The sequence below is a fragment of the Garra rufa genome, chromosome 19, assembly GCF_049309525.1.
Source record: "Garra rufa chromosome 19, GarRuf1.0, whole genome shotgun sequence".
Classification (NCBI taxonomy): domain Eukaryota; kingdom Metazoa; phylum Chordata; class Actinopteri; order Cypriniformes; family Cyprinidae; genus Garra; species Garra rufa.
The window spans coordinates 34,204,064-34,227,226 of record NC_133379.1 but is presented as its reverse complement, the minus strand read 5'-3'; the positions used below and the strand labels follow the sequence as shown (position 1 = coordinate 34,227,226).

The 23,163-nt window shown below is 36.4% G+C and overlaps 1 protein-coding gene across 1 annotated transcript in view; it reads left to right on the top strand.

The window, feature by feature from the left end:
* LOC141292069 (probable E3 ubiquitin-protein ligase HERC1) overlaps positions 1–23,163 on the top strand; it is a 105,024-nt gene that overhangs the window by 19,668 nt on the left and 62,193 nt on the right. Inside the window, exons 4-29 of the mRNA XM_073824034.1 lie at positions 6–59; positions 155–320; positions 1,654–1,779; positions 1,859–2,080; positions 3,881–4,033; positions 4,231–4,363; positions 7,219–7,410; positions 7,574–7,786; positions 7,866–8,039; positions 8,217–8,328; positions 8,712–8,838; positions 11,084–11,240; positions 11,695–11,992; positions 12,078–12,156; positions 14,643–14,897; positions 15,039–15,236; positions 15,359–15,479; positions 16,469–16,709; positions 16,987–17,141; positions 18,491–18,744; positions 18,831–18,935; positions 19,035–19,202; positions 19,292–19,531; positions 21,008–21,091; positions 21,197–21,413; positions 22,612–22,921. Of these exons, the coding sequence (XP_073680135.1) occupies positions 6–59; positions 155–320; positions 1,654–1,779; positions 1,859–2,080; positions 3,881–4,033; positions 4,231–4,363; positions 7,219–7,410; positions 7,574–7,786; positions 7,866–8,039; positions 8,217–8,328; positions 8,712–8,838; positions 11,084–11,240; positions 11,695–11,992; positions 12,078–12,156; positions 14,643–14,897; positions 15,039–15,236; positions 15,359–15,479; positions 16,469–16,709; positions 16,987–17,141; positions 18,491–18,744; positions 18,831–18,935; positions 19,035–19,202; positions 19,292–19,531; positions 21,008–21,091; positions 21,197–21,413; positions 22,612–22,921 (4,554 nt within the window). The remainder of the gene's footprint in view (positions 1–5; positions 60–154; positions 321–1,653; positions 1,780–1,858; positions 2,081–3,880; positions 4,034–4,230; positions 4,364–7,218; positions 7,411–7,573; positions 7,787–7,865; positions 8,040–8,216; positions 8,329–8,711; positions 8,839–11,083; positions 11,241–11,694; positions 11,993–12,077; positions 12,157–14,642; positions 14,898–15,038; positions 15,237–15,358; positions 15,480–16,468; positions 16,710–16,986; positions 17,142–18,490; positions 18,745–18,830; positions 18,936–19,034; positions 19,203–19,291; positions 19,532–21,007; positions 21,092–21,196; positions 21,414–22,611; positions 22,922–23,163) is intronic.

Sequence of the window (23,163 nt, the reverse complement as noted above, 5' to 3'; positions counted from 1 at the left end):
CACAGCTGCAGGGGGAACTGGCACAAGCCCATAACCGTCTCCATGCCCACAGGGATGGGGTCAGAGCAGCATATGGCCTGGCACTTGCTAAAGGTCAGACTTCTCTAGACTTCTCATCTTTAAACTTCTCTTATTCTCTCTGTTTCTTCTCCAGGGAACATCACCAGTTTGTGTTGTTGTGTATGAAACTCTTGTCCATCCACCTGTCGCTGGCCCACGCAGGGGGAACCGGGGCCACAGTGCTGGGCGCTCAGGGTCGGCCCCTCAGGAACCTGCTCTTCAGACTCATTGACTCTGATGTACCAGACTCAATACAACAGGTCTGCGGTGAAACAATGGACTTCAGAGTGTTTTTGTTGTACCTTTTCTGCATTATTTGATAACTTCAATATCACTTAATTGTCGTTTCAAAATTCAGAAGAATACAGGTTTGGTTTAACAGAACATCCCTAACTTTATTTTATTTTATTTTTAAATACCTTTCTTTTAACAGAAGATATCCCTAACTTTTATTTGATTTTATTTTGTTAATATCTTTGTTTTAACAGAACATCCACATCCCTAACTTATTGTTTTGTTTTGTTTTATTTATTTAATTTGAGTTAATTTAGGTTTCTTTGTTTTAACAGAACATTCAGATTCCTAGCTTTTATTTATTTATTTATTTATTTATTTATTATTAATAAATAAAATATTCCCATCCCTAACTTTTATTTAATTTTAATTTAATTTTTTGGATTTCTCTTAAATATCTTGGTTTTAATAGAATGTCGCCATCCCTAACTTTTATGTTATTTTATTTTATTTTTTGGATTTGTCTTAAATATCAGAACTTCCAATCCCTAACTTTTTATTTTATTTTATTTTTAAATATTTTATTCTTTAATTTTTAATTTTATTTTAAAATGTTTCATTTATTATTATTTTTAATATCTATTTTTTTTTTTTAACAGACTATTCCCATTTTCACTATTCCCAACTTTAAAAAGAAAAAAATGTTGTTGTTTTTTTGGGGGGGGGGGATTTCTCTTAAATATCTACATTTTAACTGAACATCCCCATCCCTAACTTTTTATTTTATTATATTTAATTTTATGGATTTCTCTTAAATATCTTTGTTTTAACAGAACATCCCCATCCCTATTTTTTAATTTAATTTAATTTTATTTTATTTTATTTGTCTTAAATATCAGAACTTCCAATCCCTAACTTTTTATTTTATTTTATTTTTAAATATTTTATTTTTTATTTTTTAATTTTATTTTATTTTTCAATTTCATTTATTTATTGATTTTTTGGGGGATTTCTCTTAAATATCTACGTTTTAACTGAACATCCCCATCCCTGACTTTTCATTTCGTTTCATTCCAGGGGTTTTTCAGCTGTACAATCTATAATTTCTGGCAACAGTACAAAACAGTAAACCGCTTCAGCCAATCAGAATGCTTGCTAGAGTTCTGCCCACATGTTAAAAACTCTAAGATGATGGAATGTGTTGGCTCTGTTTTCTCTTTGAGGGTGTTTGAAGGGGACACGACTTTTCAAAACCTTCAAGAGTTCAGTGTAACTGTTTGGACTGAATCATCTGTCAGAATGCCAGCGTATGACTCATTCCCTACACCATAGTAATTAATTTTTTGTTTGTTTGTTGAGGCGGTAATGAGCACGCTGTCCATTGGAGCGTCTCTGTTGCTGCCTCCTCTCAGGGAGAGAACAGAGCTGCTGCACTCGCTGTTACCACAGGGTCCAGAGAGCTGGGAAAGCCTCTCTAAAGGACAGGTATGCAAACACAACAGTATTAAAGTCTGGCCCCAGCTGTTTTACATTGTACTCCACTAATGATTCAGTGATATTACAGCGTCTTCAGCTGGACATGGTGCTTAACAGTCTGCAGGAGCAGAGTCATGTGGCATCCCTGCTGGGATACAGCTCACCTGGGGAGTTGGGTGCAGGTTTGGCACTGCCGCCCACCCCTGACCGCCCCACAGGAAGCGTTAGCTCAGGCTCAGAAGCTCCAGACCAACTCCACCTGGCTGAAGTGCTCCTGAAGACCTTGCTGCTCAGCATTGGGTTCTATACGGTCAGTTCAAAAGTGGATTGACAGGCACAAAAGATGTTTTCCTTTTTCAAGCCTAAGATTTGAATTTAAATTAGCATAATCATTTGCGTCTTACCCAAATACTTCATGATTTCATTTTTTTTCCCTGTACTGGATTAGTAAAGGAAACTGGCATTTTAATCTACATTAGAAAAATCTTTTTTTTTAACATTTTGTGGATTACAAGTAATTTAGAATAATTAATATTTAATAATATACTATTATAATTAATATATAATATTAGATAATAAATAATTTATTATATATATTTAATACTATATATTTTTAATATAGAAATTTATAACATACACTGCTGTTTTTTTTTATGGATGCCTTTTATGCTGAGCCAGTCTGCATTTATTTGATCAAAAATACAGTTAAAACAGTAATATTGTGAATTAATATTACAATTTAAAATGACTGTTTTCTATTTTAATATATTTTTAAATGTTATTTTTATTTCATGGAAAAGTTTAAAATAATTAATTAAAAATAATTGATAATATTTAATGAATACATCCATCCGTCCATCCATTATAATATTTTTTCATGTGTTTTTTGATGGGCGTCTCTTATGCTGACCAAGAGTGTATTTATTTTAAATATGAAAAATACAGTAAAAACAATAATATTGTCAATTATTACAATTACAATATTTTTAAATATATATATTTAATATATTTTAAAATCTATTTTATTTTTTATAGTTGACAAAGTTGAAAATAATAAATTTTAAATCATTGATAATATTTATTTAATATTAAAATTTATAATGCACACTGCTGCATTCATTTGATCAAAAATACAGTAAAAAAACTAATATTGTGAAATAATATTACAATTTAAAATGATAATTTTCTATTTTAATACATTTTAAAATATTTTATTTTTCTATGATGGTAAAGTTGAAAATGATTATAATTTTAAATTTAAATTTCTTTTTTTTTTTCATGTTTTTTGATAGACATCTCTTCTCTTATGCTGACCAAGACTGCATTTATTTGATGAACAATACAGTAAAAAAAGTAATATCCTGAAATTATATTACAATTAAAAATAATAGTTTTCTATTTTAATATATTTTAGGAATATATTTAAAATTTCTGTGATGGCAAAGTTGAAAATAATACATTTTAAATACTTGATAATATATTTGATACTTATTTAATGTAATAATGTATAATATACACTGCTGCTTTTTCACATTTTTTTTTTAACGGACATCTCTAATGCTGACCAGTAATATTGTGAAATAATATTACAATTTAAAATTACTGTTCCTATTTTAATATATTTTAAAATATATTTTAAAATATATTTTATTTCTGTGAATTTTCAGCATAATTACTCCAGTGTTAAGTGCCACATGATCCTTCAAAAGTCGTTCTAATATGCTGATTTGGTGCTCAATAAAAATTAGAAATGTTATTAAAGTCACTTTTTCATCAATTTAATGCATCAGTTTTGAAAAAAATGTTGATATAAAAACTCCTACTTATCCCAAAAAAGTTTTGAATTGTAGTGTATAATACTAATTTATTAAAATAATTTATATAAGCAAAAATCTATTTTCTCTGTCCACTTCCTACGCAGGAGTTGCTTGTTGGAACAGCTAATCAACTGAGATGCATTTAATAAAATTAAATTTAATTAAAAAAAAATTAAAATACAATTATATAATGGATTTACTGTGTGATATATTTTAAGGAAACTTAAAAATCAAAACCCAAATCATAACATATTCTCCTTTCCGTTCACTCTGTTCGCTGTTTGTTCATGCAGGAGCGTGCGTTTGGTGAACTGGAGAAAAACAGTGATAAACAGCGGTTCAGTCAGTCCCAGAAACAGACGGAGGCTCCATCACACTTCCACCACCTGCTGTCAGCCCTTCACAGACACCTGCTGGCTCACTGCTACATCCACACAGGCGCTGAGGTACAACAATGACACATTTTTTTGTTAAAACCCACTCCATGTGATAGCTCCCACAGGCTGCCAGTTGCAGTGGTTATGCATTGTAGTTCTAAGAGATAAAATACTGTTGTGTGAACATGTTTACTCAAAGATGCTTCCAGAACCTAGAGGTGGAGGCGTAAAGTGTTTTTAAAGAATAGATTTTGTGTGTTGTGTAGGATGACAGCAGCGTAGTGCTGCTCCATAAGCACCTGTGCCTGCTGCTGCCGTACGCAGCTGAGACCTTCAGGAGATCCACCATTCTGCTGGAGGAGAGCACGCTGGACAAACATGTCATCAAGAAGCTACACAGTAAGAACACACTTTATGTGCCATCCATTCGCCTATGTAACCATCCATGCGTCCAGCCATCTGTCTGTCAACTATTTCACTCGCTCATCCACCCATCTTTCCACCCACTCATCCATGTATGTAGCCATCTATGCATCCATCCATCCTTCTGTCCATGCAGTAATTTGACAAACCACATACCTAGCAATCCATCAGTCCATCCGTTCTTCCATCTCTCCATCCATACATCCCTAATGTAGTTGTCAATTTTTCAGTCTATTTTTTGATCCATCAATCCAACCTTCTGTCCTTCTATGCCTCCATTAAAGTACCCTTCCATTTATTCCTCAATCTATCCCTTTGTCTGTTTATGTCGCCATCCATCAGTCCCCCATTCATCAATCAGTCATCAATATATCCGTCCGTCCGTCCATCCATCCATTTGTCCAGTTATTTGTTCATCCATCCCTGTTTATCAGTCCCTCCATTCATTTATATAGTCTCCTTTTCATCCCTCCATCTCCAATCTGTCTGTCCGTCAGTCCTTTTGTTTATCTGTCCATCAGTCAGTCCTTTCATCCATCCAGCTGTCCATCAGTCCTTTCCTCCATCCAGCTGTTTGTCCGTCAGTCCTTTCATGCATCCGTCCGTCAGCCCTTTCATCTATCCGCTCATCCATCAGTCCTTTCGTGCATCTGTCCATCAGTCCTTTCATCCATCCATCTGTCCATCCATCAGTCCTTTCGTGCATCTGTCCATCAGTCCTTTCATCCATCGATGCATCTGTCCATCAGTCCTTTCATCCATCCATCTGTCCATCCATCAGTCCTTTTGTGCATCTGACCAACAGTCCTTTCATTCATCGATGCAACCGTCCGTCAGTCCTTTCATGTATCCGTCCGTCAGCCCTTTCATCCATCCGTTCATCCATCAGTCCTTTCGTGCATCTGTCCATCAGTCCTTTCATCCATCGATGCATCTGTCCGTCAGTCCTTTCATTCATCCATCTGTCCATCATCAGTCCTTTCGTGCATCTGTCCATCAGTCTTTTCATCCATCGATGCATCTGTCCATCAGTCCTTTCATCCGTCCTTCTGTCCATTCATCAGTCCTTTTGTGCATCTGACCGACAGTCCTTTCATTCATCGATGCAACCGTCCATCAGTCCTTTCATCCATCTGTCCGTCCATCAGTCCTTTGAATCTGTCCATCCATCAGTCCTTTCATCCATCCATCTGTCTGTCCGTCAGTCCTTTTGTCCATCTGTCTATCAATCAGTCCTTTTTGTCCATCCAGCTGTCTGATCGTCAGCCCTTTTAATGCATCCATCCATCAGTCCTTTCATCCATCCGTTCATCCATCAGTCCTTTCATCCATCGATGCATCCGTCCACCAGTCCTTTCATCCATCCGTTCATCCATCAGTCCTTTTTGTGCATCTGTCCATCAGTCCTTTCGTGCATCTGTCCATCAGTCCTTTCATCCATCGATGTAACTGTCCGTCAGTCCTTTCATCCATCCGTCCATCCATCAGTCCCTTTATCCATCGATGTATCCGTCCATTAGTCCTTTCAGCCATGGGTGCATCTGTCCGTCAGTCCTTTCATCGATCTGTCTATCCGTCAGTCCTTTTGTTTATCTGTCCATCAGTCAGTCCTTTCCTCCATCCAGCTGTTTGTCCGTCAGTCCTTTCATGCATCCGTCCGTCAGCCCTTTCATCTATCCGTTCATCCATCAGTCCTTTCGTGCATCTGTCCATCAGTCCTTTCATCCATCAATCTGTCCATCCATCAGTCCTTTCGTGCATCTGTCCATCAGTCCTTTCATCCATCCATCTGTCCATCCATCAGTCCTTTTGTGCATCTGACCAACAGTCCTTTCATTCATCGATGCAACCGTCAGTCAGACCTGTCATGTATCCGTCCATCAGCCCTTTCATCCATCCGTTCATCCATCAGTCCTTTCGTGCATCTGTCCATCAGTCCTTTCATGCATCCGTCCATCAGCCCTTTCATCCATCCGTTCATCCATCAGTCCTTTCGTGCATCTGTCCATCAGTCCTTTCATCCATCGATGCATCTGTCCGTCAGTCCTTTCATTCATCCATCTGTTTATCATCAGTCCTTTCGTGCATCTGTCCAAGTGTCCATCAGTCCTTTCATCCGTCCATCTGTCCATCCATCAGTCCTTTTGTGCATCTGACCGACAATCCTTTCATTCATCGATGCAACCGTCCGTCAGTCCTTTCATCCATCTGTCCGTCCATCAGTCCTTTGAATCTGTCCATCCATCAGTCCTTTCATCTATCCATCTGTCTGTCCGTCAGTCCTTTTGCCCATCTGTCTATCAGTCAGTCCTTTCGTCCATCCAGCTGTCTGATCGTCAGCCCTTTTAATGCATCCATCCATCAGTCCTTTCATGCATCAGTCCTTTCATCCATCGATGCATCCGTCCGCCAGTCCTTTCATCCATCCATCTGTCTGTCCATCAGTCCTTTCGTGCATCTGTCCATCAGTCCTTTCATCCATCGATGTAACTGTCCGTCAGTCCTTTCATCCATCCGTCCATCCATCAGTCCCTTTATCCATCGATGCATCTGTCCATCAGTCCTTTCATCGATCTGTCTATCCGTCAGTCCTTTCAATCTGTCTATCCATCCATCCTTTCATCAATCCATCTGTCCTTCCTTTTATCCATCTGCCTGTCCATCCATTCATCCATCGTGTCAGTCTTTTCCTCCATCCATCCTTTTGTCTATCCCTCCATCCCTCTGTCAGTCCATCTGTTTATCTCGCCATCCATTCCTCCCTCCATGGTTGCCATCCCATTATCTAACCATACCCAGTGTATTGAGTTTTTTTGTGTGTTTCTCTATAGCTGTGCTGTTTGGTTCAGTCGCGGGCAGTCTGCTCTGTCAGGTCATGTACTCTCTACTTCTGCTGCCATTGGCTGTGGTCAGACCCCTCCTTCCTCACCTGCTCACTCTGCTTGAACATCTCAATGAGCTCAACTGCTACCTACCCAACACTGCACACCTGGAGGACATGGAGCTGGAAGGAACATCACAGGGTAAGCACCAGAATTCAGAATTCCTGTCATTCTCCGAAAATGTTCTGTATACCTTAATGAATAGGTCGACATCAACTTATTTAATAACAAATGACAGATAATCAAGAAATTTACTAAGATACATGTAGCACTGCCAATTACACACTCCTAATTCCTACTGCAGAAGCATCTGAAACCTCTGAGCCAATCACAGCACCAGAGTCAGAAGACTGGGCGTGGCTACTAGACCTGGAAAGATCGGTGGCTCTTGCCATTGGCCGATGCCTGGGGGGTATGCTGCAGGGCCCACCCCCTTCCATCCAGGAGAAGACAACAGAGTTCTGGCTGTGTAACCCGCTCCTGAGAAACGGGCTGGAGATAGACTTTGAGCAGCTGGGTAATGATCTGCAGCTTATTGTTTATGTTGTGTGGTTTTTAACACACATAAATAAATACTCATCTATGTTGTCCTATAGACTGTGCAATGGGTTGGCTGACTGAGGCCGTATTCATGGGATGCGGAGACGTGAGACTAGCCGAGCTGCGGCTGTCAGAAGAAAACACAACGCTAGTTGAACTCGCTCTTGGCTCCCCAAGAGAACCTGCCAGCGCCCTCTGGAGGAAGATGAAGGAGTATGCAGCGAGTCGAGGTACACAAGTGGCTTTTGCACCAAAGGAATGTTTCCATATTTTCTATAACCATAGATGTAAATACATTAATGCTCCATTCATGGCTTGAATCTATCTATCTATACATAGCAACATAATAGGCTCTGTTATCATGTACCTGTCTAGATATTGACTTTGACGTGTGTATTTTTATGTAGACTGGGACAATAGTGGATCGGTGGGAGACTCTCTCTTAGAGGCCGCGTGTCGCTGCAGTTTGGCCGCTCTGCTCAAACACGCCGGCCTTCATGAAGCTTACTGGCAGGATAAGTGAGTGAGATTCACACCTCGCCCTCGTTCTCGTTCTCTCTCTTTACCTAGATCTCTTGAAGACCTTTGTCTTCCCACGTCTCCCTTCTGCCATAGTGTAATGAACTCTTTAATTAGTTGACCCAGATTTAATAAATATATATGCTCTATTTAAAGAATGACTCTTTATGTGAATATTGAAAGTGTCAGTGCCTGTCTCACTCTGTACTGTGAGAAATCTCACATGATGAATTCCTCAGCCATAATGACTCATTTGTGAGAGTGAGAGTTTGTTGAATATGAATTGACAGTCATGAATATCCAGAGCAACCTTTTGTAGAAGCAGGAAAGAACCAGTAGTTTAAACAGTCCATTAATGTGTGTTTGTGTGTTTTTGACTGCAGATATGAGCCCTGTGAGGTGCTGACTGAAATATATCAGGTGGTGTATAAAATCCGCAGCACTCTGTTGTCCTATAAAGAGAGCATAGGAAACACAATCAGTGTCCAAACAACAACTACCACCAAACAGGTAAAAACAAACCAATAATTCAGTCAAATGTACAGTGTTGTTCAAAAGTTTTGAATCTAAAGGATTTGTAATGTTTTTTTTTTTTTTTTTTTAAAGAAATCTCTTATGGTGCGTTCACACCGGACGCGACTTGCGTGGAAAAACCGCGCTATTCGCGCGTAGTTGAACGCTTGAACATTTGAGCTTACTCGCGCCATTCGCGCGGTAAAATTCGCGTCATTCGCGCGTGACATTTTCTTCACAACAGACGCGAATTCGCGTCAAGGTAGGGGCTTCTGCCACTCGTCAGCGGGAAAGTAGTTGTAAAATAGGTGAATGAGCTCAATTTGCCAGCTTTAGCTTGCTTGTAGTCTCAATATGTATGCATATGTAGGTTAAATTGAGTAAAGAGCGTTTTTTAAAACTAACCAGATTGTCCGACCTCTTCACTCACTTTATTCCTAGCAAGATCCCTTTTATTCCTGTTTCTACAAAAGTCCAAAGATGTATCGTACAGCTCCGAGGAACCACAGACAGCAACGGTGATTTTGTCCTCCATTGTTGTTTCGGATTTCTGCCTCCGTCACTACTAGAGCAAGCTCCTGATTGGTTACCGCGGCGCGAAATTCCGCCGAAGTTCAGATTTTTGAACTTGCGCGATTCGCGCGAATGGCGCGGCAATCGCTTGAAACGCTCAATGCGCGCCGCGCCATTCGCGCTATTCGCGCGTTTCGCGCCGCCTCATTCGCGCGTTTCGCGCCGCAGGATGGCTATTCGCGTCTTTGCATTGACTTAACATGTAAATCACTCGCGCTTGCCGCTTCATTCGCGTCCGGTGTGAACGCACCATTATGCTCACCAAGGCTACATTTATTTGATCAAAAGTACAGTAAAAACAGTGATATTGTAAAATTTATTAGCATTTAAAATAACTGTTTTCTATTTTATTAGACTTTAAAATATAATTTATTAATGTGATGCAAAGCTGAATTTTCAGCATCATTACTCCAATCTTTAGTGTCACGTAATTCTTCAGAAATCATTCTATTTGATTTTTTTTTTTAATAAATGATTTACACTTCTGCTCAAAAGTATGTCAGTATAATTATTTATTATTTTTTTATTTTTTTATTATCCTTTAAATAAATTTATGATTTTATTCAGCAAGGATATGATGATAAAAAGTGATAGCAGGAGCTAATATTGTTAGAAAAGTAATTTTTTTTAATAAATGCTATTTATTAAATTATAAATGCTTTAATTTTTTTTTATTCATCAGCTGGAGTAATGGCTGCTGAAAATATAGCTTTGTCATCACAGGAATAAATTACACTTTAAAATATATTAAAATACAAAACACTTATTTTAAATGGTAATAATATTTCACAATATTACAGTTTTTATTGTATTTTTGATTAAAAAAAATGTAGCTTTGGAGAGCATAAGAAACTCCTTGCTTTATTTACCGAATTAAGAGCTGTATTTAATGCACTTACACTAAACATGCAAATGAACTTAGAAAGTGAGACGCTAATTTTTGTTACACTTAAAGATGAAACGAAATGTAATAAAACATAATATAGTAACATAATAACTTTCCCTATTTCTGAAATAGGCATGCACGATATCCAATATTTCAATATTTTTTTCAACTCATTTTGGTCAGTAACTTATGCCAGTGCAGATTACTTTTAATTTTTCTAGAACTAATAAATATTATTAAAGTTATTTTTTAAAGAGAGTACATTAAAAGCTTTGGAAATAACTATAATAAAATAAATCTCTGCTTTTTTAATTTGAGGTCTAAAGCAAAAGAGCTGTAAAAATTGTAAAAAATCATTTAGAGCTCCTTGTATTTAAGTTTTCATAATCCATTTGAAAAAAAAATATTATATATTAATGAGTGTATATGTAATATATTAAATTATTAAATTTACAAGTGTCATGTTTGTCATTTTTATTCATGTAAGCTATAGCTTCTGACCTTTAAATCGTGATTTTATGACATCAATTACTGCTTTATTTATCCGGAAATACAAGTGTCTTATTGTTATTTGTGTATTTTACTTCATTTTATTACAAATAGGCCTACAGCGCCCCCTAAATTGATGCATATCTGCGTACATTTTTTAAAATCCGATAATGTTCGATAATAACGTGCATCCCTACTCTGAAACAATTTCTTTATGCTGATGTACAGTAACCAGGGACAATTCTCATAATTCTCAGGTACCATTTTCATAAAATAATGTTTTGTTATGTCCAGGCTTCATTGGGCTCTCAGAGCCCCAGTGAGGAGAGACAGGAAGCAGGCAGTTCTGGAGAGCAGACAGGAAGAGACACAGATGCCAGCAGCCAGACACTCCACACAGCTGAACACAACCAGGACGATCCCTTAGAAGAGGAAACGCCCAGCATCAGCAGTATGTACCTGCCGGGTAAACACGCTGCTTTCTGTGTTCTCCCTTCACAGAGCGAGTGTGTGCTTCTGTTGTAATATATACTGGAGTGTTCTTTATCTCAGAATGACGTCTGTTCAACAATCATAGTATTTTGGTTTTTATTCTAACCCACTTTTTCTGTGATTTTAAATACTTAAAATCAAATATATCCCTCAGGTTTATTATACACTTGTTCTTCACTTGTATTCAAATATATGTTTTTTTTTTTTTTTGGTTAGATCTTAGCGGTTTTGTCACTTTGTCCCAAGTTTTTTTAATTTCAAGCAATGAAAATGTTTTTATGGTTTTAGTTTTAATTAACAGTAATAACCCTCATCATATTTGGGATTAATGTGGCATTATCGTCTCTGAAATAGTCCCTCTGCTGTTGTTTTGTGTAATTGTGAACTATTCATGTGTGTCCTCCTCCCCGCAGAGGTACTGCAGTGTTTCCTGGCCACCCGGGAGGCCATGCAGCTCCAACAGAACGAGACTGTGTACGAGTCATCTGGCACTAGCACGTTACCCAGCAGCACTGAGAGCCCCGGGACGCCAGACAGGGAGCCCCCTCAGCGGCCCTGGGACCACCACAGCACCACCGACCAGGGCCTGTCCTTCCCAGCGGCTTGCCACCTGCTGGTCTCCCGCAGCCTTTTCCTGCTGCTGGGGGTCCGAGCTGCTTGGCAGGAGGAGAGTGTGTCGTCACAGACGCCTACTGAGAGCAACTTGGCCAGGTTTGTACAATTAAAATTGTGTACAATTACAAAACACTGCGGGTATGAAAAAATCTGAAAGTGATAAAACACTCTCACTACATAGATCTCCACCTTACTATGAGGCGTTAGGAACAAAGATGGAGTTACAGTCCTCTTCTGAGAGAAGATTCAGTGAGAGAGAGGTATTCATGTTTCTTATGTTTCATATGAATGGATTAATCTGTCGTTTGGGTCTTGATTGATTTTGTCATTTGTAATCTGTTTTGTCTTTCTTTTAAAGACACCAGATCAGCCTAAAAGCTCCTCAGTGTCATTCAAAAATAAAATTGGTGAGTGGGATATGAAGTAGCATATTACATTATTATGAGTCTGATCTCACATGTCTGATCTTACACATATAGTATTGGATCTGTTGCATGCGTTGGTCTCTAACATGACTTATATCACCCGTCTGATCTCACTTATTTTTCATGCGTTTCATCTTCTCTAACATAACTGATCTCTCACATGTATGATTTCTCACATCTGATCTCAGATATCTTGCATATCTGATCTCATATACTGGATTTGTTGCATCTTTGATCTTCAATCTGTCCTAAATTGACATATCTGATTTTTCACATCTGATCTCAACTGTCTGATGTCACGTTTCTAATTTCTAATGTGTCATCTCATGTCTCCTCTAACATATCTGATCTCACACGTAAAATTTCTTGCGTCTGATCACATATCTTACATTGTTAATATCTGATCTCATACATAGTGGATATATTGCATCTTTGATTTGTTTTTTTCCTGTCTGATCTCATAGTTCAAATCTTTGACAACTGTTTTTTCATGTCTGATCTTCTGTTTCTAATTTCTCATGTCATCTTTCATGTCTCATCTAACATAACTGATCTCTCATATCTGATCTCACATGTATAATTTCTCACATCTGATCTCAGATATCTTGCATATCTGATCATTCACATACTTCATTTGTTGCATTTTCGATCTTCAACCTGTCTGATATTGACATATCTGATTTTTCACGTCTGATATCAACTCGCTGATCTCACGTTTCTGATATCTAATGTGTCATCTCATGTCTCCTCTAACATAACTGATGTAAGTTCTTGAGTCTGAACATTGTTAATATCTGATCTCACACAGTGGATATATTGCATCTTTGATTAGTTTTTTTCCTGTCTGATCTCACAGTTCAAAGCTTTGACGAAACTGGTTTTTCATGTCTGATCTCAACTGTCTGATCTTCTATTTCTAATTTCTCGTCGCCATCTTTCATGCCTCATCTAACATAACTGATCTCTCACATATCGGATCTCACATGTATAATTTCTCACATCTGATCTCATATATCTGTCATATCTGATCATTCACATACTGTTTTTGTTGCATCTTTGATCTTCAACCTGTCTGATATTGACATGTTTTTTCACGTCTGATATTAACTGTCTGATCTCACATTTGTAATGTCATCTCACGTCTCCTCTTACATAACTGATCTTTCACATATCTGATCTCATGTAAGATTTCTTGTGTCTGATCACATATTTTACATCGTTAATATATCAGATCTCACATATAGTGGATATGTTGCATCTTTGATTTGTTTTTGTTTTTTACCTGTCTGATCTCACAGTGCAAATCCTTGACAAAACTGTTTTTTCAACTGAGTTGATCTCAACTGTCTGATCTTCTGTTTCTAATTTCTCATGTCATTTCACGTCTCATTTAACATAACTGATCTCTCACGTGTGATTTCTCACATCTGATCTCAGATCTTGCATATCTGATCTCACACACAATGGATTTGTTGCATCTTTGACCTTTAACCTGTCTGATATTTACACTTCTGATTTTTCACATCTGATATCAACTCTCTGATCTCACGTTATGTGTCATCTCGCGTCTCATCTAACATAACTGATCTCTTGCATAACTGATCTCACATGTATGAATTCTCACATATGATCTCAGATATCTTACATATCTTATCTCACGCATACTGGATTTGTTGCATCTTTGGTATTGCATATCTGATTTTTGATGTCTGATATCAACTGTCTGATCTCATGTTTCTAATTTCTAATGTGTCCTCTCACGTCTCATCTACCATAACTGATCTCTCACATATCTGATCTAACATCTGAGATTTCTTGCATCTGATCTCACATTACTTACATCTTAAATATCTGATCTCACATATAGTGGATATGTTGCATCTTTGATTTGTTATTTTATTGGTCTGATATTTACAGTTCAGGTCTTTAACAAAACAGTTTTTTATGTCTGATACCAACTGTCTCACATGTATGATTTCTCACATTTGATTTCAGATATCTCCTGTATCTGATCTCACACATATTGAATTTGTTGCATATTTGATCTTTAACAATTCTAATCTTCAAACGATTAATCTCCTACATTCAACTGTCTGATCTCACATGTCTCATCTCACACCTGCTTGATATCTTTGCTTGCCTAATCTCACGTGAGCTCTCATATCAGATCTGATTTCTGAAGTCTTTTGTCACACATCTGATCTCACACATCTAATCTGATCTCGCTTGTCTGATAACTCGCATTGCATCTTTCTCGCTCGCTTCTTTCACGTAATCATCAGTTTTAGTTAGCTTAAATATCACACATCTGTGCTAATCAGCCTTGTTTCTTACAAGGCCTTCCGCTTTGTTCTTTGGGCATCATGAAAGATGCCTGGGAGCGCCTGCGGCAGTGCATCAGTCCCACTACCGTGCTGTACCCGGGCGGAGGTGGCACACCCATCCTGGGCCAGGTCTTCCATTTTCTGTGTGGGAGCCTCCTCCGAACCTCTCCTCTGGTGGACAAAGATGGAGGTGCACATGTGGATCCCAAAGCCATCACCGTAGCCATGGCACAGCAACACCAAAGAGCTCAGGTGGGAAATCCATTGCATATCCATTTTACTTTTAAAAACTAATGAATAAGTAGGCTCCAATAAATGTATTAAACTAATCTTTTCACATAAGACTAACAAAGATGTAGTGACATTACAATTGTTTTCATACGCTCCATCCAGGTGCGTTTGGAGGCCTTGTGTCAGATTTCCTCCTTCCTGTCAGAGATGGAGGAAAAGAGTGTCAGCTCTCTGGCGCCTCCTCGTTTTCCAGGTCTCCTGCAGTCAGTACAGCTGCAGTTCCTCTCCGGCTGCTTTGGTCTGGGAGCCCCAATTACTGGCAGTCTAGCGGCACCTAACAACAAACTTCACCATTACACCGTAAGCTGATAATGACATTTCCTTAAATACAAACCACAGCTTTTTCTGACATGTTTTCTTGTTGAAAGCTAGGCCTATATTCTTACTGAGATATGATGTTTGAAATGTTGGACTGTGTCTAGGCTGGGACTCAGTCGGCTCCTATCAGTGTTCAGAGGGAGTTACAGTCTGCAGCTCACACACTGTACCAGCAATTGGTGCGTGTGCTCAGACAGAAGGTGGTGCTAGAGAGAGAACAGGCTGGTGGGTAATGCTTTTTACTCATGCAAAAAAAAATTTTTACTAAAAATGATAAACATAATTTATACTGTACCTTTTGTACAAGTTACTCTACTGTGCATGCACATTTTTATAATAGTAACATTTCATTTATTGTTTTTTTTTATTATTATTTTTAAATTTTTAAACTGAATTTAAAAAAAAACAAACAAACATTATCATTACTGGTTCAAACTGACTTTAAGGGTGTTTTCACACTTGAGTCCTCTTTAAAAGAACCAAACCAAGACCCCTTTAAGTGGACCAAGTGAAAAAGGACTCAGTTTTCTTTGTCCACACTGTCGCTGTTCCTGAAATAGGACTCAGATCCTTTTTGGTCCACATAAGCAGAAGCGGTGTCTCTGACCTCTTTGTGTTCAGACTGTTGCTTTTTGGATCTAGTCCAGTTCAGTCTTAATGGATGACATTATGGCCTTCAAAATTGGAATAGTATAAGTTTTGTACACCTTTGTAATATTTAGTTTGAATTGTTTTCCTTGATTATGTAATCATGTTTATTTTATAGCACACATGATTTTTAAGATCAAATAACTTTTAAAAAGTTATTATATTTATGGTTTAATGGTTGGTTTAATATCAATTATTATATAAAATTTATATTAAATTTGCAAATGAAAAAAGCAACAAAGCCCGGGCCGATTTGTGTTCACAATGCACGTTTTAAGCGAACTACAACTTTATCCGAAAGTGAACCGTATTCAAACCACCGCCTCAGAAGGTCTTGGCACAGTTCGCTTCGGAGGGGTCTGAGATCATTTGGAGTGTTCAAATATGGGCCAAAAATCACGCAAACCGTGCTCAGAACCCTGAATAGGACCACGTGTGAAAACACCTTAATTTGTGATATTGCTTTGTGGTTAAAATTTAGCTTGTCTATATTTTGTTTGGCACGGTCCTAGTTCTCTAATAATATGCCAGTTTAACTAAGTAGTGATTTATTTGTTTCATTTCAGGCTCTTATCAGCACCTGCTGTTGGCCACAGTCTTTGCTTTGAACTTCCACTATCAGCCGGTGGATTTGGTGGTGATTATTAAATGTGGCGTCCTGGAGATCTTATCTACGCTGACTGACAACACCTGTGTGCTGGTGAACCAGCGCTGGCTGGCCGCCTCCATGTCCGGTCACATGCAGCTCAGTGGGGCGGTGAAGCTGGCCGCTGCCAGACTCATGCAGATATTCGCCATAGCAGCCAGGTGAAATTATAAACTTGATTAATTAAATACAGGATGAGAGAACGCCTCCCATAATATGCTCTGAAAACAATGCATTTCGAAAACAGATGCCTTAGATAATCACATCAAAGCATGCTTCTTGCTGCATCATAATATTGCTTTACGGTATCAGTTTTTATATTAAAGAAACGGTATCAACAAACATCCAATCTGTCAATAAGAGCAACAGTACCTGGCTGCAGACATTGTGGGCTGTACAGCTGCAGATAAATTAAATTGTCTGTGTGTGTTTTTCCAGTTCCTGTGAAGAGGCCTTGCCATTGGAGGTCTCCCAGGCTCTCATGGATGTAATGAGCGAGCAGCTGCAGGGATTGTTACTTGCAGTCCACCAGCAAGAGGTGCTAGAGAGGGATTCCACAGAGCTCATCCAGGAAGAAATATCCAAACAAGAAAGTAAGTCATTACAACACAATAATCAATGTTTATATACTTGTAATATATATATATATATATATATGTGTGTGTGTGTGTGTGTGTGTGTGTTTCAATATTAAATGTAAACTATTTTTACCAATTACCATTGCTTTTTTTTAACTAATTAATTTTATAAATGTTTACATTATTATTATTTGTTTGTAATTCTAGTAGGTAAAGTATTATTTATAACTGTCTGAACTATTTTGTAATTTACAACTGATCTTAATAATAAATTATATATATTTATTATATATAAACTTACACGCTAGTTGTAAATATTAAATCTAAACAAAATATTTTGTCGCTGCATTTTTTTAAATTGTTTTTTAACAAATTAATTTAATTGATTTTACGTTTGATATTTTTTTTATTAATGTTACAAGTAGGTAAAATACTTAACTAAATGTTTTGCCATTTAATTTTTTTGTTACTATTTACATAACTAATTACTTTAAATTTACATTATTAATATTTTTACAATTCTCAATATCATGAGTAGGTAAAGTACTATCTTGAACTGTCTGAACTATTTTGTAATTTACAATTGATCTTAATAATAATAAATTATATATACCTTACACATTAGTTGTAAATATAAAACATATTTTGTCACTGCAATTTTTATTAATTTTCTTTTTTCTTATTTATTTTTGTATTAGTCGGTAAAATACCTCCATTTTTTTTTTGTTACTTATCATATTACTAATTAATTTTTATTACTGTAAATTTACATTATTAATAAATATAGATTTTTTAAAATACTATTTTGAACTAGCTGAACTATTTTGTAATTTGCAATTAATCTTAATGATATTATTATAATAAAAATCAATAAAAGTAAATATTAAATATAAACAAAAATTTGCCTTTGAAATTTTTGTAGTTTTTTTTTACTAATTAATTTAATTAATTTTACATTTATTAATTTTTCATTTTCTGTATTATGAGTAGGTAAAATATTATTTTAATGCTAAGTTAGTATTTTATACTAATTTAGTATTAAAGTATTTTACCTTTGATAAAATACTAATTTACAATTAATCTTAATAATAATAATAATAATAATAATAATAATAATAATAATAAATTTCATATATAAAACACACTACACATTTACACACTAGTTGTAAATAATAAATGTAAACAAAATATTTTGTCATTGCAATTTTTTTTGACAAATTGTTTTTAACTAATTAATTTAAAATTGTAGTAATATTTTAAAATGTTGATTTTTTTTTTTTATTAATGTTTAATGTTATTATATTCTATTGTATTATGAATGATATTATTTAGTATTTTACTTTTTTGTTTTATATTAGGTGCAGATGTCATTCGTAGCAGCAGGGTTGTGGACTCCCAGCTCGCTGACTTTCTAGTCTTCCTAAGACGCATTTTGTCACTAAGGGTCGCCAAAAGAGTCTCGGCGTTCGTAAAGTGGGTTGATCCACTGATGACAATAATCTCATACAAATGCAGCTCTGGAAATCCACGCTTTCACAACCTGCGGACGAAGCTGTTGGCCTTCCATATTCTGGAAGCTCTTCTCCCTGCCTGTTCAGACCCTGTCGTTATGAAACAGGTGAGAAAAGAAAAGGTTTTTGTTCAGCTGAAACACAAAATAATTGGTGGTTGATTGATTCTGACTTAATTTTCATTTCATTACAGATTGTCGATCAATTATTTAGCCTTTTGTCCACATACATGTGGGAGGAACCTTTGGCCCTGAGGAAAAACTTAGAAAAAGAGAGAAACTCAGAGAGCTCAAATAGGGTATTGAAACACATCTCTGTCTGTTCATTGTACAAATTGTACCCAGTTGTATTTGTGTCCCTGCATTTTTGATTTCATATGTGCTTATGTGTCTTCCAGGATGGCGGAAGTGAAGATGAATGTATTCCTATTGGAGATTTCTCTTTCGACCCACATAAACTGATCTGTTGTTCTCTGGAGAGCGGGAACGTACTCTCTCATGGATCGGGCGGGAAAGGTTACGGTTTGGCCACCACCGCCATCACATCTGGATGCTTCATCTGGAAGGTAACAATACAAAATACAGTCATCTGTGTCCCTTGTCTTTTACAGGGTCTGTATTCTAATACTGTGTTATGTTTGTCTCTATATCTTAGTTTTATATCACTAAGGAGAACCGGGGAAATGAAGGGACGTGTATCGGAGTGTCTCGATGGCCCATCCGGGACTACAACCATCGTACAACCACAGACATGTGGCTGTACCGGGCCTACAGTGGTAGTCTGTATCATGGAGGAGAACTGGGTCGAGCTCTGCCCTCCTTCACCCAGGGCGACACCATCACCTGCGTCCTAGACATGGAGGCCAGAACAATCTCTTTCGCCAAAAACAACAGGGTAAGTGTGTAGTGGTGCAACGGATCGCAAAACTCACGGTTCGGATCATATCACGGATTTTGAGTCACGGATCGGATCATTTTTCGGATCAGCAAAAAACAAACAAAACAAAAAAAGTTTGAAGTTATTTTTTGGCAATTTTAAAATCTGTGATTTGTCTATTTTAAATGTGCCTATATCCCTTAATTTTTATTAAGAATCATTATATCACAATAACTGAAATAAAAATGAGCAATTTAGGTACATTTAAAATGGACAAATCACAGATTTAACCTATGAAATAGTTTTACATTTAAAGTACACAAATCACAGATTGAGATTTGTGTCAGTAGTAATTACTTTGCTTAAAATAAAATAAAATAAGACTTATTATATTGCAATAACAGTATTTCATAGTTAATTTGGGCTTCATATAAAAATTTGCAATATAGGAACATTTAAATTGGACAAATCACAGATTTAACCTATGAATTTGTTTCATTAATGTAAAATATGTGTATAGGTGTTTTTTTAAAACAAGCTTTGGTGTTGCACATACCTTTACTAATTTAAGGTACAGTAACATGGATTATAATTAAAGTAAGTAATAAAAGTATAATTAAAGTAAGTATTGCTAGTAGAACATTTAAAATTGGAATTAAATCAAAGTTTGATAGATTTAATAGACTTTTTAATTCAGTGAACATGCACAATGCACCTGTGCACATTTTTTTTAAAAAGTAAAAAAGCTGAAATAAAATTGCAGCAACTTGAATAAAGTCCTGTATTACATAATTTTTTTGCTGAACGTTCTGTATAACTTATGATTATTACGATGTTATGCACTATGGTCGGATACTGTGAAATGCATTTGCAAACAAAAAGTAAGAAGCATAGTAGGTTGAATGCAAGTAAAGCTCTATGCGCATGTAAAATTATTTTCAAAAAAATTAATCAGCGATTTCTAGCCTGAAACATAAAGTGTCAAATTCAGCTGACCTTTCATCACGATCCGCTTGCTGCCTGCCCCATAAATTGTCTGTGAAAAAACCGCGTCTCTCTGGTCAGCCTAGGGTCTGAGATATGCCAAAAAAACAATCGGCACTACCAACCTTTCCACAGATAAACAAACAGTGTTCCAACCAATCAGCGTCAGGGGTTTGGTGTTGTGGACTTTCGCTCCGCCTCCCTCACATCCCTGCACCAGTACGAAAGTCCACAACACCAAACCCCTGACGCTGATTGGTTGGAACACTGTTTGTTTATCTGTGGAATAGTTGATAGCGCCGATTGTTTTTTTGGCATATCTCGGACCCTAGGCTGACCAGAGAGACGCGTTTTTTTTCACAGACAATTTATGGGGCAGGCAGCGAGCGGATCGTGAAGAAAGGTCAGCTGAAATTGACACTTTATGTTTTAGGCTATAAATCGCTGATACAACCTTTAACTTAAAAAAGAAATATATGAGGTGTTTCAATTGTTTTTATGTGCATGTAGGAGCCAAAGCTAGCGTTTGAAGGCGTGGATGCCACCGAGCTCTACCCTTGTGTCCTTTTCTACAGCAGCAACCCAGGAGAAAAGGTCAGCCTTTTAAACCTCTTCACCATTAAGTCTATTTTATTCCATTTCTACAATTATATAATCGCTTAACTTTCAATACCCTGCTGTTCTTTGATTGTCCTTTAGGTGGCGCTGTGTGACCTGCAGATGCGTGGCATGCCCAGCGATCTTCTGCCAGGGGAGCCCTTGTGCAGCCCTCGGGCCACGGTTCTGCTGGAGTCCACCGTTCAGCTGCTAAGACGACTGTACGTGAACGATGATTGGGTTCAACATATCAACCAGCACATGCTGAACAAACTACAGCTCATCAACCCTCTCATGAGAGAGGGACAAGCCAAAATAGGTCAGTTATTGGAAATAATCATTTTGGAAGTGTTTTAGACCATGTTTGTTAGCTTTACTATGCTATAGAAATGCTACAATAGATAAAAGTTAGACATAAACTACACTACCAGTCATGTTTTTGAACAGTAAGATGTCTCTTCTGCTCACCAAAATTGCATTTGTTTGATCTAAAATACAGCAAAAGCAGTAATATTGTGAAATATTTTTATTATTTAAAAGAACTGTTATCTATATATATACATTTTTTGTATATTTTATATAAATATATATTTTTCTATTAATCTTTCTATTAATTTTTTTCTGGATTTTTTTGATGAATAAAATCCAGAAAAAAATAAAAATATATATATATATTATTATAATTTTTTTTTTGGTGTATATATATATATATATAAATTTTATTTTATTATTATTATTATTATTACATATATATATTTTTTATGTATGTATTTTATGTATTTTTATTTATTCTCTTTTCAGGATTCTTTGATGAAGATATATATTTTATTTTTTTTTATGTATGTTTTTATTTTATGTATTTTTATTTATTTTTATGTGTTATAGAAAGTAATATTTTTATTTAGTTAGGATTCTTTGAATTGATGGTTCTTTAAAGTGATGATAATGACATTTATAATGTTACAAAAGATTTCTATTTCAGATAAATGCTGTTCTTCTGAAATTCTGAATTATGTTTTCAACATAATAATAATAACAATAAAAAAAAAATTTGAGCAGCAAATCAGAATATAAGAATGATTTCTGAAGGATCATGTGACTGGAGTAATGATGCTAAAAATTCAGTGTTGAAATCACAGGAATAAATTACAATCTAAAATATATTCAATATATTTTAAAGAAAACAGATATTTTAAATAGTAAAAATATTTCAATATTTTACAGTTTTTGCTATACTTTGTATCAAATAAATGCAGGCTTGGTGAGCAGAAGAGACTTCTTTTAAAAACATTTCAAATCTTACTGTTCAAAAACTTTTGACTGGTAGTTTATGTATTCTAAAAGCATTTATAAACTTTTAAAACATATTTTCCAGACTTAAAATGATGATTACTCGTCTTGTTTGCGCAAGTGCATGCAATTTAGAATTTTTCCCATTAATTACATTTTAGAAAAGGCCTTTTGTGATCAGTTTGCCAATTGTCTTTTAAAGGTTAATGTATTTTGTCCTCTGCCAGCAGGTCATGCCAGTGAGGAGTCCGATGAGAAATGTGGGGTGAATAGAGAGAGGAGCTCTGCTTGGGTCGATGTCGGGACGTCAACGGACCACCTCTCTGGCCCAGCGGGGCTCTCTGATGCCCAGCTCAGTGTGTTGTGCACTGAAGTCTGGCCTGTCATGGCCCTGATTGGAGGGGTGGATGGTGGTCTCCGCGCTGGAGGGACCTGTCTGCACAAACCCAGCGGTCGACGGGCAACCCTGCTTGGGGTCTTAAAAGAGGGAAGCCCTCTGGCTAAGCTTCAGTGGGAGGAGACAGATTTTACTGTGAGGTAAGTACACAAATACGCACATATAGAGAACTTTTACAGACAGTCAAATAAATGCAAGATTAAAATGATTTTATATTACACTGCCATTTTAAAGTCTGGGATCAGTAAGATTTTTTATGTTTATTGTCATCAAAGTTGCATTTATTTGATCAAAAATACAGAAAAAATGTAATATTACTAAATATTATTGCAATTTAAAATAACAATTTTCTATTTAAATATGTACTTTTGAAATATCATTT